The 19,763-nt window shown below is 41.5% G+C and overlaps 1 protein-coding gene across 1 annotated transcript in view; it reads left to right on the top strand.

The window, feature by feature from the left end:
- The window catches only part of SORCS1 (sortilin related VPS10 domain containing receptor 1), a 290,995-nt gene that overhangs the window by 200,239 nt on the left and 70,993 nt on the right, over positions 1-19,763 (top strand). The window contains exons 11-17 of the mRNA XM_006088177.3: positions 478-580; positions 845-921; positions 2,944-3,035; positions 4,350-4,457; positions 5,956-6,073; positions 7,793-7,923; positions 11,470-11,583. Of these exons, the coding sequence (XP_006088239.1) occupies positions 478-580; positions 845-921; positions 2,944-3,035; positions 4,350-4,457; positions 5,956-6,073; positions 7,793-7,923; positions 11,470-11,583 (743 nt within the window). The remainder of the gene's footprint in view (positions 1-477; positions 581-844; positions 922-2,943; positions 3,036-4,349; positions 4,458-5,955; positions 6,074-7,792; positions 7,924-11,469; positions 11,584-19,763) is intronic.

Raw genomic sequence — 19,763 nt, 5'->3', positions numbered from 1 at the left:
CTCCTCGAAATCTTCCTGGTCAAAAGTTGGACATCATTTTGTCACCCTGTAGAATCTCATATTCTATCTGTACTGATCTTAAGGTATTAAAATATTTTCTATTTATGTTAACCAATCAAAAGATCTTAAAATCTACACTTCATGATAGTCAAGACCAAATTTAAGTCAATGTAACTCTTTCATAAGCTATACCTAGCCTTTTACAGATAAAATGCTCAAATGTTTTGGTAAATGCTCAAATGGCAATGAAGGCAGTCAGTTCAATTTAAAATGAAGAGGCCTTCCCTCACCAGCTTGGCAGCTATCTTATGCTTAGTGGACACTAGGTATTTGTGGAATGAAAACAGGTGAATGAAAGGGTACATGAATGGATGCATAGATGGGATGGTTGGATGATTGGATAGATGCTCTGAACATGAGATTGAAGTGACTATTTAGATTGTGTGCTTTCATGACACTCATTTTTCCTCTTCTCAGCCTTACTGCTCACTACACCTTCACCTTAAGGTCTCTGAGAATCCCTACACATCAGGGATCATTGCCAGCCGAGAGACAGCTCCCAGCATCATAGTGGCGTCAGGTAAGAAGCTCACCTGGTTTGCTTGTTGCTGTAAATTGTGTTTATTTTAAGAAGCTAGATATCTCTGCTAGGAACTTCATGAGCAAGCTAAAGATATTTTTTGAATTGCACCTAAACTATTGACCCTGAATCAAGTATGCTGAAAAACGCTGCTCAGATATGTTTGCAATCTCAGTCCATCTCAGGTGAAGCAGACTGCCCATGTGGCTCGTTGTTAGCTTGTGCAGAAAGTTCCGTCCACTCATGGCTCTGTGCTCTTTCTAGGTAACATAGGTTCTGAATTGTCAGACAGCGACATCAGCATGTTTGTCTCTTCAGATGCAGGGAACACTTGGAGGCAGGTAAGAAAGCGTGCTGGGTCACATTGCTGAAGTCTAACTGACATTAAATTTGCTCAACTCGATTCAATTCTGGGAACTTATTCTCCTACACATAATAACTTATTTAAATACCTATAAATCCTACAGCTTGCCAATGCATTTATTTAGTCTTAAGTCTTTGAGGTTAGTGAATCTTTTTGCAATTTGATTTTTTTCTTGCCATTCAATAAAAATGACCCATTTGCAGAGACTTTATAGAAGAAAGTTTATAAGGGACAGTGAAACCAAATTAGATCTGACTGAATTTTTCCCATAAAAGAAAACCAGAACCCTAAAGTTTATCATATAGGGAACATGGCGCCTAGAAGGTAGATTATATAACTAATGCTAGGTTATCTTCATAAATTCCCCATGCCTAGAAGTCAGAATAGAGAGCAATCCAGTGATATAGAAATAGCAATTACCCAGGTGGTGTTCTGAGATGTTTAAATCTCATGAGCAAAAGACAGAGTAATAACCATCACCGTGCATATGCTAGGGAAAGTAGAAATGGAATCACTTTAAACCAATGTGTTTAGCTTAAATGCTTCCTCTCTTTCTTCTGAATGAAAATTAGATACCATAGCTTATAAAACAGGCATTTAATGAGCTTTTGCAATCATAACAAGATATGTGCCTAATGCATGGTTGTTACCCTTCAATAAATATGTTTTAATAACCCACTGACATTTAATTATCATACAATAACTAGCACCGTAAATTGAAATTTAATGCACAGGTAATCACAGAGCAATGAGAACAACTCTGCTTTATATTTTAGTCAGAGATCTCCATGCTATGGCCCAATTGCTATTTCCTAATTCCAGGCTTCTAATAAGTCCTCAGTGGGATTCACATGTTGTGAGAAGGGCAGGGCAAGAAAGAAATTTGCCTAAAAACCTCAGGGCTCTTGATCTTAGAGGCAATGAGCACGGTTAATTTTCCTTTGGAGAATAGTTAGAGAGCCAGGATCCCTTTTTTTTCCTTCCAACACCCCAAACAAAGCAAAATAAGTCTCTACTTCTATGGTCCTTGGATAGGATATACCTTCATATGGGCGTAAGAAGTAAATAAAGGAGACTTGACTTGGGGTGGTGAACATACAATACAATGCAGATGATCTATTATGGAATTGTACATTTGAAACCTATATAATTTTATTAACCAGTGTCACCCCAATGAATTCAATAAACATTTTAAAAATTTCAAAAAAGAAGTAAAGGGGAAGAATATTATGTCTATAGTGTAACCACAGACAGAGCTATACTAACAGTGTGACTGTCAGAAGCCAGCATGCATCTTATATAGAGAGGACTTAGAAATTGTTTTCACCGTATTTCCATTTGACTTCACATTGGTTTCTCCGCGTTTAGAAAAAGATCCAATGGCACATGTACCCAAATATGATGATTCCATTTTCATCAGAGCTACTTTATAACTTGGCAGAGAACCTATTAATTGAACAAGAACACCTTTTTTCTAGAATACTTGGAAAGTTTGAAAGAACTGTATCTGGAAGGTCACTGTAATGCTGCAAGCTCCAGCTCCATCAGTCACTACATACATGCTCGTAGGCAAGTTTCGACATCTCTCTCAACCTTAGTGGCCTCGTATATAAGCATGAGAATGTGAGATTAAAGTATCTCTAAGGTTTCTTCTACCTTAGAATGTTACCCAATATGAGTTATCCAATATTCTGACATGATTATCAATGGGAATCAATAGAACATGCCACAAAATAAGATCAGAATATAAACATCAATACATAACTATTCTTTACATTTGTTTTGTGGTGCACCTAAAACAATTCTGTGTAACTCCAGGGGTACATGTAGCCCATCTTGTGAAGCAATGTTCATTATTGTGTCTTCCCAAAGATTTGGGGAAACCTTGTTAAATCAGGAGAGGGATTATTTTTTCTCCTCATGTGAAGACGAATTATCGGAACTCTGGATGTGTGTGGACATGGATGTGTGTCCATGTGGATGTGGTTTCCTCTTTCAGATCTTTGAAGAAGAGCACAGTGTCCTGTATCTGGATCAAGGTGGAGTCTTAGTTGCCATGAAGCACACGTCTCTTCCAATTCGACATCTCTGGTAAAGGCACCTGTTGCCCATGAGTCATACTCCTTGCGGTCCCTCACTCTGAAGGCTAGGAGTCCGGCTATCAGACTGTGATCATGTTTGTTGTAAAATGTCAAGGTCTACTAGAACATAATTTACACCTTTGCTCTTTTAAAATAAGATCATGGCCTGTTGGAGAAGGAAAGGACATAGGGAGGGGAGGAGGGAGGGAGGAAGGGAGGGAGGGTGGGAGGGAGGGAGGGAGGGAGGGAGGGAAGAAAGGAGGGAAGGAGGATGAGCTCTGCCCCTGAGAGAGGAATTACATTATAGTTTTTAAATGTGACAATACCCTCCCCAGTGCCTTATCCTTTTAGCACAATTGTGGGTAGAGTGCTGCGCCAGGTATAATCTCTGAGTAGCTTCACTCCTTTCCCAAATAATGCCTCCTCATTACTAGTATGTGTGTTCTGCACAGAGATCAGGATACTGTTGCGGATTGTACTTCCTTAGTTTCCCGTTTGGGGGTGACATTCTGCAACTCTAGCTGTAGGTCTTCTGCAGATGGATGTGCAAGTCCTAACTTCCAGAGGGGTTTCCCACAGACCCCTTCATGTGTGTTTTTGAAAGTGACTCTCTCCACATGCGAGCTTGTTCCAAGTCAAAAGCCTGATTTTCCCTCCTCTGGTAGCTACTCTGGCGACCGAAGGGAAAGCTGCAGAAATGAGAGAAACAGAAGCTTAGCCTGGTGGGAGGCATCCATAGGGAAGGGCAGAGCAAAAGAAACATCCTGCGTGGCCCTCAGAGTTGCAGACTTCTCTCCTCTTGCTATCAAGAGTCTGTCCTTCTGCCCCCATTCATTCACTCAGTGAGTCAACCAGGATTTATAACGATGTAAGAGAGATTCTGTAAAGCTCTGATCGCTTGGAGGCGGCTGGCTCAAGTCCATCTAAATAGGTCCCCTATGGCCATTGCTCTTCAGAATCACCTGAAAGGCTGGCTACTAAAGTATCCTGAGGTTTTGGAGAGAGTCACATTGAGATCTAAGATCTAATAAAATATCCAAATTTAAAAACGGATTCTATCAAAGACTCATTATTATTCTCATTTCATGCAGCTCTCCCCTTGTTAATGTAATAATACACTCGGGTCCCAAATCGCTGGGCTAACTGTATTTCTACCTTCTCGTGTAATTAAGGACACTTATTCAAGGCTCACTTTGACAATGCCTTAGGCACTTTTCAAATGGATTCTCTCCTGGTTAGTAGTATCTTTCTTTAGAAAGGATTTTTATTTTTCCTTTGGAGATCTGAGGACTGTAATTGTTGTTTTTTTTTCTTCTGTCATTAGGTTGAGTTTTGATGAAGGGAGATCTTGGAGCAAATACAGTTTCACATCTATTCCCCTTTTTGTGGATGGGGTTCTGGGTGAGCCTGGGGAAGAGACTCTAATCATGACGTAAGTGGAACACGTCTTGATATTCATCCAGAAACGTGTTTTTTAGCTGTTTGTTCGCTTTGCTGCTGTTAGGTTTGGAGTTGCCGGCAAAGTCCGTACATGTGATTTCATGATTCCCCCGTAAAGAGTAAAGAAAAGTACGGGCACCAGTTTCCTGGCTTTTACTAATTATGGGGAGTCTCACACTGAGGGTGGGTGGCAAACTAGCTCATTTCTTCCCCTCCTGCATGGGCTGAGGGGAATTAGAAGAGATCATTGCAGTAGAAAAGAAAGCTATGCATTTAAGACTTTAATAATAAACAAATTCAATATATAGAAAGACATGGGCATATAAGGAATGGTTTCACTTTAAGGCAGAACTCAGAGCTTGAGCAAAACCCCATGCAGGCTTGTCTTTTTCCCTGGCTCTTTACCTAACCCAATTGTGAGGCATATTAGGGAAACCCTGAGAACAATCTGTTCTTGGGAAATTGCATTTGCACTCATTCTTGTCTGGAAAGAGATGATCATTAATTTGTGAAAGACTTGATTAATGACTTGCCTGCCTGTGGGGTTCAAAACATTGGCTTTGAATTTAAAATATGAAACTGCGCCTTTTCCTTTCCCTAGAAAATTGGACATAGGAAACAGAGGGAAGGTTTTAAAGTAGTTGATCGTGTCGGACATGACAATGTCAAAATCAAAGCGATGAGTTGGTATATTTTCTAAATTTTCTGTCCCCTTTTCTTTTTGTTTTTTTTAATGATAGAAAATAAATCAATCAATATTTAATATGCCTAATAGCTACACTTTTGGCCATGGTAAACATGGCTAGATTAGCAATGTATTCCATAATTTGTCTTCATTTAATTTTTATATTTGCAAAACAGATAAAAGATGCTGACCAAAAAGGCTGCTTTGTGGTTTTTATCCTTATCTGCGATTAGTGATTCAAACACCTCATTAAATTCCTGTGTCTTTTCAGTAAGCAGAGTAGAATGCACAGTGTAGGAAGCAGTTGTAAGCACCTGGCCTTGCACCCACTTTCCCTAGCGACTGGTGGGAAACTAAATAGCATGAAAATCAAGTACATTAGCAAGACAGCCTAGAAGTGCAATCTCAGACCATGTAGAGAGCAGTATCTGTGATTGTTTTCTCCATTATTGGTTGGTTGGTTGATTGATTGATTTTTTTGTTAACCATTCTCTGGTACGATATATAGAAGTGATCTTTTACGCTACACACTCTACGTCCTGATCTACTAGTTCTTTAGTGATTTGACATTGGTTTTTACAAATGAACACAACTCTTTGAGCCTCATGTTACCCATAGGTGAAATGGAGCCAATAATAGTCACCCCCTTTATAAATGCGTTTTGAGGATTAAGTGGTATGATCAATGCAATGTACTTACTAGCATTTTGCTAAGTTCATAATAGACACTGGGCAAATGCTAGCTGTTGTTATAACTACTGGCATTTTTATTATTGCAATTATCTTTATCTTTATGAACTCTGTAGAGTGTTCGGACACTTCAGCCACCGCTCTGAATGGCAGCTGGTCAAAGTGGACTACAAGTCCATTTTCGATAGAAGGTGTGCCGAGGAGGACTACAGACCTTGGCAGCTGCACAGCCAGGTAGGAGGGAGAGAGCAGAGGGTAGATGCTGAGCGAAAGGCATGGGGAGTATTGGGGCAAGCTGGTCATTCAAGTAGAGGAATTGGGGTTCCCTAAGCCAGAATGCTCCTCTTGTGCTTTCTTACGTGTTTTGTGTTCCACAGCAGTGAACAAACCCTACACTTTATAGCTTGTTGTGAAGTAATTTCTGTCTTTATTGTACTGGGATATAATGAGATAAAATTCAAATGTGCTTGGCTTAGACTTACAACTCAAAATGAAATACCAACTCCGCACGGGCATCTAAACCTAATTCATCTGAGCATGTCATATGGATGCAGGGTGGAGGCAGGGGTGAGCAAAGGGTCTTGAATTTGATCTAGCAAAGCAAACAAGAGACATAAAATAACAAGCTTATGCTCTGTGAGCAATGCCAGGAGAGTCCTTCCTCCCCACTCCTGTGACTCCCTGAGATCAGGTACTGATTCTCGCCTCTTCCAGGGTACTCGTGGTGCAAGAATGCAGAATTGTTAATAGGAACCTTTCCTTCGTCCTGGCCCCTCAGCTATTTAGCTCATATCAGAATGCTTGTCTGAAAGCCTCTCTCCTTTGAGTTCCCAAGCCAGACGGCATCCAGGGCCCTGAAAGGATGGTCCATTGCAAAACCATCGCCATATTCAGGCAATAACATATCATTTGCCCCCAGCCTAGACTGTGATATATTTACATGTATGTGTGGAGTGGAGCCAGTTAAAGTGAGTTTTCTAAGAGAGACAGGTTGTAGTAGCTGAGCTCCGGTCCTTCAGACGTACAGAGGGAGCTGTGTTTGGCAGTGCCAGATGCATCCGCTGACTCGCCCACTCCTCTCAGAGATGCAAAAATAAAATTATCACTCATATACATGGCTGATATTTTCCCCTTTGGGAGGCAGGAGCTTTGTGTGTTCAAAGCTTTTATTTTGTAGAGAAACACTGAATTCAGTTTTCTCGCTTGTCTGATAGACGGATATAAAATCAGTGTAAAAAGCTGCGTGGGCAGAAGCAGCATAAATTGGGGCAAAAGGGATCTTTATATTTCTTAGGCAATGCTCTACTTTCATACATCTTTTCCAATAGGAGAATTGAACTGAATTATCCCAGATTCGTTGGCAATACACTTATGGGGCTGAGTCTTCATGATCCATGTGCCCCTCACAGCGCTGCGCCTAACACCTTGCCAAGGAGAGCTTTGCTGGATGTGCCAGGAGTGAAGGACACTTTTAGACACACCCTCCATACTTCTTCAGACTGACTTTATTAGTCACATTCTATTCTGGGGCTGCTGACACTGAAAAGAAAAAGCTGACAGCCCTAGTGGTTTGGCTCAGGGGATAGAGTGTTGGCCCGCAGACTGAAAGGTCCTGGATTCGAGTCCAGTCAAGAACACGTACCTTGGTTGCAGGCTCCCTGGCCCTGGTGAGGGTTCGTGCAGGAGGAAACCAATTGATGTGTGTCTTTCATATCAATGTTTCTCTCTGTCTCCCCCTCTCCCTTCCACTCTCTCTAAAAATCAATGGAAAAATATCCTCAGGTGAAGATTAACAAAAAAACAAAAGCAAAACAAAACAAAAAAGCCATCAGCACAGAGCAGACCACCTCAGTCCAGATCACACTGAGGTTTGAGAACATCTCCCTGGACTGCCTGGCACAGGGAAGATCCCAGTGTTGTGCTCAAGTACCTGAGATCCCTGTCTCCTTCCAGGGGGAAGCATGCATCATGGGAGCCAAAAGGATATATAAGAAGCGGAAGTCAGAGCGGAAATGTATGCAAGGAAAGTATGCAGGAGCCATGGAGTCTGAACCCTGTGTCTGCACAGAGGCCGATTTCGACTGGTGAGCTGATGCCTTTATCCCAAGGAGTCCCTCAGTGTATCAAATCCTAGCTGTTGTTATAACTGTTGGTGTCGTTATTGCGGTTATGTTTGTCTTTATGAACTCTGTGGAGTGGATACTGAGCAAAAGCCATGGGGTTTACTGGGGGCAAGCTAGTCATTCAAGTGTAGGAACTGGGGTTCTCTAAGCCAGAATGTTCAACCCGTGCTTTTTTACGGGGTCCTTAATGAAAGCTGTGATTTGAAATAATAGTGACCTAGCTAGATAGAGCCTCCTATTGTTATGAAATTACCTTTGGAGACATCATGGTGTACTTGTACATGTGCATATGGAAGAACCAGGCATTTCTGTAGACTGAAAGAGGATTCCGAAGACGGCTGGTAATTATTTTCCTCTGTGTGATAGATCTCGGGACAAACCACCCTGAGTTGCTTCAGATGGCAACAATGGAAACAAGGAGTGTCTTTTCAGAGAGCAAACATATGTGTGCTCAAGATTAAGCTTTCTAGAACCTAGGGATCCTGGGGGTGAAAAGATGGCCTTAAAAGGCAGTAAATTTTCTATCCCTGGAAGTTTTCGGTGTTCAGCTGACTCTTGCTTACGTGAGCATAGAAGGCATTTCTCAATTTGATGGCATTGCCAGTCTACAGCTCCATGATCCTAGCATTAAAGGTGCAAGTCTCCATTTACAGGGCGTAGGTTCATTTAAACTGGAAAAGTCCTGAGAGGATTAGATGTTAAGTAAAAGAGTGCCAGTGTGAGTCTCCTGTAACATTTGGGAAGCAGAAATCTGGCTCACGAGGCCAGGAGTTCCCTTGCTTTGGTCTAGGCCAGTGTTTAGCATTCAGGTGAGGTTGAAAAATTATTGTGAATGAGTGGGTGGGAACTCCATTGATTATTTCCATTTCCTTGTCTGCTCCTCCCCCCCCCCTTATTTTTTCCTTTTCTTTGATATTTCTTTCTATGTTTTGAGTTTAGAAAATGCAATTGCTAATTATGTAGGTCAGTGTTAACTGACTGAACCTTGACCTGCTTGAGAACCAAAGTCATTCCTTTAAGAATTTATTTCAAGCTGTAGCAATCACTGGTCACATCTCTGATCATCAAAATATCTGAGAGGTATTATGTACACACACATCACAGATCTTAGAAAAAGTAAGTCTGCTCTTATGGGAGACCTCTGGAGATGTCTGAATAAATAGCACTGGGCAGGCCTGGCAAAATTGGCCGCCAGCACTCAGACTGATCACCAAAGGCTGTTCCTCACTTGTGGGTAGACAGGTAAGGCAAGAACCAATGCTCTATTCTGGGCTCAGCCAGAGGGCAGAAGAGCTTATTACAGTGGAGCTCACAATGAATTCTACAGGGGCCTCCCCAGCCATGACTTGTGTATTAGTCATTGTAACATGATTCCAATGACAAAAATACTTTATCCCTTTCCTACTTTCAGGATTGACACCCTGAAATACCTTGACAGGGAAAATGTTCCTGGGAACTTTAAGTCATTCATCCCATCCCTCTTTCTGAAGCCAAAATGCTTCTCCTTCATCCACTGTATTCAAAGGGGATTTGTAAAGGAAGTGAGCATTTCACCTTTGCAATTGAATTTTAGCCTTATCAAACAGCCATTCTTGTGCAGGGAACAAATGTATGCTCTCATAAAAACCACCGGAAAGACGTGAGGGGAGATGTCCCGGTTCCCTGATTTCTCCTGGAAATATGTCTTCCTTTGGGAATCTTTTTCATGAGGTGCCAAAATAAGCTAGACGTTTGTTGTCACGGTCATTTTTGTTTTTCTCTTTCAAATTTAAGCTAGTCTAGAGTAAAAGAAACACAGGGGAAGGAAAGCAATCAGGTTTCTCCCCTCCCCCACCTCTCATACCCCTCAGTCTTGGCCCAATTCTTATATTCATTTGAGATTGGAATCTGCTTCTCTTAGCACAAACTGATATGTATTCTGAGAAGTGGGAAATGAATTGTGAATGAGGCCATTGTGTTGTTTTCTGTCCAAAGGGGATTTTTGTAATGGCATAATTTCTGAAAGTATTTTGGAAAGCTTACCATGACCTTAGGAGTTTCTACCAGTAGCTAGAGCGTTATTGATCCCACTTGATTGTAGCATAATGAAAGGTGGTTGTCATTGAATGTTCCCTCTTGCCTTGGCTGTCCCCTGGACAGTCCCCCGGGTGACCTTGCCTGTCATTCTCCAGCAGTTGTAAACTAATTATCTGAAATGAACACTGGGTGTCCTGTGGGCATCAGTTCTGAAGGCTTCCTACCCATGCTGTGTTGAACCAGCACCAAGTCCAGCTGGTATGTGCAGAATTTTAAGTGCCAGCTGCCTGGTGACAGGCCCCTTAAGCTGAGCCTATTCTCCCTTCCCAGCTCCTGTGCGCCAGCATCTCACCTCCATCACACAGATGGGCCAGTTCATATGAGTGCTTGCTGGTAGCTGCCTGCAATTTGTATGTGCATGTGGAGGTGCATTTTGTCATCAGCCTCTGCCTGGGTTCATCTTCCAGAAGCCTAGGATGTTAGGCCACTCGGAGGCCACTGGGGGCAAGAATGAGAGGAGGCTGAGAGAAAGGGCTTTGACTGATTCCAACTAGAGAGAGGATTTTTAAATCCTCTTACTTAGCTAGTACTGCCAGTTGGGACCAGGACAAAACTTTTCCTTGGGGAAATTCTCAGGACACTCCTGAAGGACACTTCCTTTCCTGCTGTGACTTTGAAGCATATGGCTTGTACACAGACAGACCTGGCTCCTCTACTTAGTAGATCCAGATGTCTTGGAAGAGCACCCCAAAGACATCAACATGAATGAGCACCATGCCACATGTTGCTGTGTTAAACTCTTCAGTGAAACTTTACACCGAGGGTGGAGCTTCCTCCACTGCCTGTTCACTAGTTATAGCTTTCTCTGACCAACCACGATTGGTATTGTGTATCCTCCTAATGAAAATTGTATCTGCTCTCTCAGCTTCAAGGTATTTACTTAGAATTATTGGGCATTGAGCCCAGTCATTGTGGCTCAGTGGTAGAACATCGACCCATGCACCAAGAGGTCACCCAGTTTGATTCCTGGTCAAGGACATGCCAGCATTGTGAGCTCGATTCCCGGTATGGGGCGTGCAGGAGGCAGCCCATCAATGTTTTTCTTTTCTCTCATAGATGTTTCTATCTCCTTTTCATTCTCCCTTCCTCCCTCTCTAAAATCAATTAAATATCATATATATATATATATATATATATATATATATATATATATAAATAATTTCTTTAGAAAGAATTATTGGTCATTGAGCCTTCATTTCTACACAGGCATCCCCCTTGCCTCCAAGTCAGCATTTCTGAAAATGGCTTCTGTAGGATATCTTCATGGGTAACATAGATATTCCCTGGAAAAAAATTCCATTTTTGGAATTTAGTGAATACCTCTTTCTTGACTAAGTGACTGGAGTTGAAGTTGCCTGTGGACTAACATGAAATCGTTCTCAGTAATTTTGCCACCTACTGAAAGGCTTCTCTTGGCTCTTTCCCCAACAGTGACTATGGTTATGAGCGACACAGCAATGGTCAGTGCCTGCCAGCGTTTTGGTTCAATCCATCCTCTCTGTCCAAGGATTGCAGCCTGGGACAGAGTTATCTCAACAGTACTGGGTGAGTGTCTGGAGCAGTGACCTTGAGAGGTCCACCTTTGCTGCTTTTCAGCATGTGTTAAAGGTACAGAATTACTTCTGATCAAAAACCAGGCCTATTTCATTACAGCACAATTTATTTGCTTTCGTTCATTTTAGTAATGAAGCACAGATTTGCATTAATACCACACATTTCATCTGAGAATAAAACCCCAGTTGTAAATAAAGAAGTAAAACAAGTTCTAAGATGATGGTGATAATATGTAAATTGCTTCATTTTTTAATACTTTATCTCAGAACTCCTCAATAAAGACTACATTTTACCCACCCTGCATCCCTGTGAGGAAGGCTGAATAACTATTTTATATCTGCATTTCCTACATTGTAGATGTGGGACCTATAGTCAGAAAAGAAGTTCATTGACTTTTCAAGAGTATATTAGCAGGAAAGGGTTTTTCCGTGTCCCTTCTTGGCACGTGTCCCTTCTTGGCACGGATCCTTATAAGTCTGGAATCAGATTCTAAGTTTTGGGTTTGATGTTCTGTGTTGTGGAGTTTATCCAGTATTATTTAAGAAATTTCATAAAAGGGAAAATAATCCATGACTTTTCCACAAATGTAACTGATGTTTATAGACTTAAAAATAGTGCATGTGATATATTTGGGTGCTAATTCAATCTGTACAAAGACATATTTTAGCAATTTGGGGGAATTTGAGTATGGCCTTGTGATTAGGTGATGTATTAGTCAGGGTTTTCCAGGGGTATGTTTTTATATCAGACTAGAGGCCCAGTGCACGAAATTCCTGCACGGGTAGGGTCCCTAGGCCTTGCCGGCAATCAGGGTCGATCTGTGGGGCGACTGGTGGGGCGATTGGGGGCCCCCTCCCGCTGGCACCCACCTTGGCTGGCCTGGGGCCTGTAGATTGGAGGCAGCTCCTGCGTTGAGCGTCTGCCCCCTGGTGGTCAGTGCACATCATAGCAACCAGTCGTTCCACAGTTCAGTCGATTTGCATATTAGGCTTTTATTATATAGGATAGCTACCTAGCTAGCTAGCTAAAAGGATAGAGAATTTATTTTTATGAGGGATTGGATCACATATTTATGGAGGTGGGCCAGTCCAAATCCCAAGATTTGCAGGGTGCATGGCACGTTGGATAACTGATGTATGCTTGCAGTCCTAGTCGGAAAGCAAGAGAACCAGGAGAGCTGACTGTGTACTTTAACTGAAGGCCAGCAGACTTGAAACCCAGGAAGACCGCTGCTTTCATCTGAGTGTGAAGGCAGGAAAAGCGCTGATGTTTAGGGGAAGGATACCAGAAAGGAAGAATTCTTTCTTACTTAGGGGAGGGTCAGCTTCTTTGTTCCCTTCAGACCTTCAATAGATTGGATGAGGCCCACCCACATTGGAGAAGGCAGTCTGCTTTATGCAATGTACTGATTTACATGTGAATCTCACTCAAAACCACCTTGGCAGAAACACCTAGAATAATGTTTGACCAAATATCTGGGCACCCCGTGGCCTATTCCAGTTGACAAATGAAATTAACCATCACAGGTTATATCTAAATCTAAATATTTATATTTATGATGTTATATTAACAATATGTTATAGTTATGTATTTAGCTATGATGATTGTATTTTGGTTAGGCCAAAATAAATAAATAAATCTACCTTATCTTTTACAGATACATAATGTGTGAGATTTCCTATAAATTGTTAAAAAGGAAAAGATACTGGTAATATTTGAAGATGTTAATAGAGACATGGGGATTTATTATACTATATTCTATCATTTGTGCATATTTTAAAATTTGACATTAAAAAACTAAAAAGAGGGAAAGGGAAGAAGGGAGGGAGAGGAAATGGGAGGGAGGAGAGAGTAAGGTGTAGGCATCTTACCAGCAGGCCAGTTCTACTTGACAACTCCTCACTTCTCATGCCAGCTACATACAGGAGTGGGGACTTGCGGGTTTTCTCTTATGCATGTACCTTTAGTTGAAAATTTTATATTTTTATATGTAATTTAAAAATATTTCCAAAATAATATATACTGCTCTTCAACAGGAAGGGAAAAAACATGGATGAATACCTCAAATATAATTTTCTCTGATGTCATGGATTCCTAGAACCTTTGAATGAAGGAATAAATTGTGATTTCTTTGATCCATGACACAAAATCTAAGAAAAATACAAATATCATTTTCTCAGCAATGGGTCAGTGAGATCATCAGCATCTAAAGCTTGGGAAATGTTAGGTGGCCCAGAAAAGCGGCGGCGAGGAAAACAAAGAGAATCGAGTGAATCAGAAAGAAAAAGGAGAAGTTTATTTGCGTTCTCGGGCGAGACCCCCTGGCCCAAAAGGTGGGGCCAGTGAATTTCGCGCCTCCAGGGAGGGAGGGACATCTCTTTATTCAGGTGTTTGGTGAGGGCGGGGGCCTGAACTGAGGAAGTGTCCGCAGCAGGGATCATCACACATTCAACTGATGGAGTCTCAGCCGCAGGGGGTGGGCGGCACATTCAGGAATGGGTCAGTATCTGTGTGGGGATCGCTGTGAATTCAGGGAGAAGCAGGTATCTGTGTCTGGCACGTTGACCTGTGAGAAATTCCAGATCTGTGAGAAATTCCAGAGGAAGTCCATTGTCTCATCCCATGTCTGTATGTATCTGATCCTGGGCTTTCTCGGACCTAACAGGGAACACTTGAAAAGGGCTGATGGAATAGATAAACTTAATGTTATAACTAAGTTTATAACATTAAACACATACTTTAAACTTATATTGCTTGTATGTACCGGCATGTTTAGACCTTGTGAAGGGCATCGGAAACCCCTACAGCTAATTTCAGAATCGATTTCTTTTCACTACTTCAATCAGTCAAGGAAGTTATGTTACTCTCTCTCTGGTATTGATGAGAAGAGGCTGAAGTATAGAGGATTCTAAATTGTTCCAGATGCTACTCAATAGGCAGAATGAACACACACACACACACACACACACACACACACACACACACACATATTTTAAAGCTACCTCTAAATAGGTTTCACCAATCCTTAGGCAAATCAGTATTTGAAATCCAAATAAATTCTGACTTACCATATGTAAAATGAAATGTCACAGATGCATAAATTATTCAATGGCATTGTTCATCTATTCCCTATAAAATTAAATTTAAAAGTGTGATTCAGTGATCAGCGTCCAAGTGCATTAGTTTTCATCAATGCAGTTATGTTTATTAAGCACAGAATGACAAGCTTTACTCCCAGGGCTCGGCCTTCACTCTCAGAGGTTGGTTCATGTCAGTGGGTTTTACATGATAGCATCTGATCCTAAAGGATTTTTAAGTTACCTCATCTACTGCCTTCATCTATTCCAGGCAAACATTGTGCAAAAAGGCACCAGTCTCAGTGAGTGAGCTTGTGTAAAGAGAGCATGTGATAAATACCAGCCATCAGCAGGTCTTATAAATCCCTGCTGTTAAGAGTAAGATGCTCACAGGTGGAGTGACCACCCACAGAGGGCTCAATGGGCTAGTGTGTGTGTGTGTGTGGCTGGGATGGAGGAGGATGTGTGTGTGTGTGTGTGTGTGTGTGTGTGTGTGTGTGTGTGTGAGAGAGAGAGAGAGAGAGAGAGAGAGAGAGAGAGAGAGAGACAGTAGTAACCTCAGTGGTCAGTGTGTTGTCTAAACATACTGCATTTTGCAAGAATTGGCAAGAGGTAAAATGTGGATGAAATTGGAAAGGAATTTTCTGCCTTTCATACTGTCACTCCAGCCCCTCACCTGAGATGTCACTTGGCTGTGTGTTGATTCATTGGCATCTAAACACAGGTTCAGTATTTAATGTTATAGTCGCTACAGTGCTGTCATTAAGCACTTAGCTTTTCATTGAAAATATTTAATTACAAAAGAAATGTATACACAGGTTCTATGTTTAAAAAGTCCATTTAGATCATCACTCCAATCCTGCCCCCTTTTCCACACAATTGTGATCTGATTGCCATGTGTGATATCACACACTTTTCATTTGCCAGTGGATAATTATGCCAAGGAAAAATATATGAAATTAATTGGGGAGGTTGTTTTTATATGTGATGTCCTACTAGGTATATTGTTTCCCCCCCCCCACTTTTCATTCAAAAACATATCTTCAACATCTTTTCAAGTTGGATTATGTAAGGTTGCCTTCTCTAAGTACGTTTAATTCCATGCTATTAAAGCACCTGGAATTCTAAGGCATCCTCTTTTTGGACATTTTGCTCATTTCCTATTTTCGTCTATAAACAATGCTGCAATTAATATCCTCATACCTTCATGATTGTTGTTTAAAGCATACAGCAATAATTAGTTTCTTTTGGCAATTGGAGGTGTTTCTGCTGATTTGTAAAGCAAATTCCACCCAAGTGCCTGGTTCTTTCTTGGACCTTTGTATCCAGGCTTTGCCAGATATCTGCCCCATATGGGCTAAAATACTAGCTTCCTGCTTGCAAACCTCCTTGGAGTCCCACACAACAGAGATTCATTTGTACTAACTGTCATTCTCCTTTAAAATATAAATGCCCATAGATTCTGTAAGGCAAAGCTGAGAGGAAGGGTGAGGAGCATTTCCCACATTAACAAGGTGAGGAAGGTCATTTCAGACAAAAGAAACCAAGAGACTACCTGGTGAAAGGGCCACCATGCCTATAGAATTAAGGAGCCATCATGTACCCCAAGTTGCTACAATGCCAGTTTTAACCCATCTGTGGGCATTGCCTGCTCAGTCAGTACAGAATCTGTATTAGCTTTGGGCAGGGATGAAGCACAGGGCATCACAGGTGCAAGGTAAGCCTGAGCGTGGACCTTCCATAAATGTTGCTCCCCAGACACCTCACTTTCTCACCCTGTCTCCTACAGCAGAGCACAGCTGTGGTCATGCAGTCAGAGTTTGAATTGAATGGGTCTAGTAAACAATCATTTCTTGCCAGTCAAGCTAAACAAGCAAACCTCCCAACATCACCTATTTTACAGTTTAGCTGAAAGCATGCAGGTAAACCTTCCTTTTCCTTTTATTCTTTTTTAAATGCCCCACTTTATAAATGGCTCCGTTCACTTTCACAGTCAGCTTATTACCCTGTATATATAGCAGTGTTCTCAGATTCACTCACTTCACCGTGATGGAAACATTCTAGCATCGGCTAATATCATGCTCCATAGAAATGCTATCTTGAGGAGATGCCAAAATATTTATCAGCTTCACTGTGCAGAATAATTGTGCAGGTTTTGTTTTAGTTCTTGGCTAGGACTGAGAAGAGATAGTTGGAATAAGAGCTGAAATGGGTGCAGAATGTCCCTCCAGGTGGCTGTGGCCACAAGTCCTTAGTCCTTGGTCCATGGAAAAGTGTGTGAGCAGAGTCCGGCTGTGTTCTCCACTGTAAGCTCCCTGCCTCTGTTCATTCACCCTTTACCCTCACACCTTCCATTAGCCATTCCGTGGAAAGCAAAGAGGCTGGTGCTGGAGCTTAAGCTTGTTATGGATGGAGAATGAAATATAATGGGGGATGTTTTATTTGGTGAAAAACAGCTATTTTAGCATTAAACATACGTTATTTTTAAAAATATATTTTCATTTATTTCAGAGAGGAATAGAGAGAGAGAGAAACATCAATGATGAGAGAGAATCATTTATCTCCTGCCTCCTGCATGCCCCACACTGGGGATTGAGCCCACAACCTGGGCATGTACCCTGACCTGGAATGGAACTGTGACTTCCTGGTTCATAAGTTGACGTTCAACAACTGAGCAACACTAGCTGGGCCAAAAAAGGATTTTAGTACAACCTCTGCCATTTACCATTCTTAGCATATGTCTTCCTTTCTTTGAGTTTAGTTTCCTAGTCTATAAAATGTTTCCATTTGCTGTTGGGATAAATATAATACTACAGAAGGCCCAGTGCACGAAATTCACGCACAGGTAGGGTCCCTAGTGGCTGCCAGCTGCTGGCCAGGGCCTCCCTTCCCCAGCTGCTGGCTCCCAGCTGGGGCCTTACTTCATTCCACGCCACCCCATGGTGGTCAGGGCATGTCATAGCGAGAGATTAAACTTCCTGTTGGTTGAACTCCCAAGGGGACACTTTGCATCTTTGGCTTTTATATATAGAGATATTATGAACATATAGCAAAATGCCTAGCAGACAGTAGTCACTTTACAATATGCCGATGCCATCACCAATAGTCATCAGCTAAAGGCTCCTCTGCAGTAAAGGAAAAAGGGGGGTTTGTTTTATTGTGTATCTATAGTTCAGACATTTATTTAATACTTAATACTGAGATCTAAGACGTGTTTAATCTAAGTCTCCTTTGTCTCATCTGTAAAACATGAAACCCGTATTCATTTGTATATTTTCTTACATGAAATAACCCCCAAATCATTTCTCTCTGTTTCTCTATCAGAGTCTGTATATATCTCAGTCTGTACATACACAAGCACAAGCTCATTTAGTTGTACTCATATGTGGTTATATCTTGTTTCTACTGTGCGGGATCCAGGGGATGTGCTGCAAATTTAAGCTGCTAAATTAACTAGGACGTTACTTGTTTCATGCCAACCATAAAAATTTCTGTAAATATAAAGTGGGTGTTGGTCTGGTTTATTCTAAGAAACCAATATAATCTTCTCAAGGGAGAGATTATGTTCTTGCTTTTAAGCTAGAGATATTTCTAGATGTGTTGAAAAAAAAAAGGTGTGCATAGACATTTCTGCCTGTGGAGTTTCTTTCGACGAGCTGTGAATTCCTCCTGGACGAATGTAAAATGAAAGCTTTTATTGTTCCTGATGATTAGTTTCTCAATATACAACAGGGATATTTACTCAGGAAGCTTAAAAATGATTGGAAAATAGCATTAATTTAGTGGGTCCAGAAAAAACATATTTATATACATACATAAATTCTAGCAAAATAGCAATCTTCATACTATCAATATACATTTGGAATACTTTTAAGTGCTTTCTATAAACATTTTTCTCCCTATATAAGCCATGGAAATACTTAGACTCTGGCTCCCCTGCCATTGCAGGCTAATGGAGGGTATGAGGGTAAAGGGTGGAGTTGCTATTTCCAGGGTCTTTGGGGAACTGTGGCTTTTACCCAGGTGACCACATTTCTGTGCTTGGTGGGGACTTCATGTTCAGTTTGATCTCCTCAGTGTGTATCATGGAGAATAACTGGTCCTCAAAGTGGTGCATGTGTTTGAAGTCCACAGAAAGGACATCGCTTGCATTATTTACAGACTCGACACTACAGGGGCTTACAGAGCTGTTTTCTAGCAAAGCATGGTGCAGTCTCCCAGCAGAGACTCGCTCATTGTTGCTACCAAGTTGATGCTTCCGAGTGCCTTTCTTAGATGTTGTGTTCATGGATAGTATGGGGTTGGGAAATGAAGAAGGTGAAGTCACTGTATGCGGAGAGCTTGTTTCTCACATAGTTCTTGTCCACTTAGTGGTGTTACCAATTCTCAGCCAGGTGGCAAGGCATAGTGGTAAGAGAACACCAGTCTCCATCCAGAGGCCCAGAACTGCTACTAGTCACCCGTGTGACCTTGGGAACCTCTCTAAACTGTACTTGCTTTCCATTTTGTGCAAAATGAAGAGGTTGTGTTGGATGGCCTGAGATCCCCTCCGGCTCTGCCATGTCCATGGGCAATTTGAAATGATTATCAGGATTCCTTGGATTGCAGGTGCTCAAAAGAAGGGAAAAGTTCTTTATATAAATTGGTTGTACAACTAGTTGACTTAGTTAGTGGATTCCATGAGTCATTCTCATGATTCTCAATTTTAAGTCATTTCGTTCAGTATTGCCATATGCCCCATTTCATCAAGTTGGCATTTAAAACAAAGTCACTTTCCATTTATTGTTGAAATGAAATGACATGTACTTCCATCCTGCTTCTTGCAAGAAAAGTTTTCCTCCATCCCTCTAGGACTGCCTTATGACAGTCCCCTAATTCCAAGGTCCACTTAACTTAGTTTAAGAGGAACAACCTGCTTAGTCAGCCATGGAACCCAATTCTTTCTGAATGTTGATGTTCTGTCTACTTCACAAGATCATTGTTAAATATGAGCATACGAGGTCTAAGAAGATTTTAAGTCTTATCCCTACACTGTATCCAGAACTAGCCCCCGTTTATCGCCCCAAGGCTTATTCTATTTCTTGTTGCATTAAG

Source organism: Myotis lucifugus, unplaced genomic scaffold, assembly GCF_000147115.1.
Source record: "Myotis lucifugus unplaced genomic scaffold, Myoluc2.0 scaffold_44, whole genome shotgun sequence".
Taxonomy (NCBI): domain Eukaryota; kingdom Metazoa; phylum Chordata; class Mammalia; order Chiroptera; family Vespertilionidae; genus Myotis; species Myotis lucifugus.
Note: the sequence above shows the minus strand (reverse complement) of the source record. Positions and strands in the feature narration are given on the sequence as shown.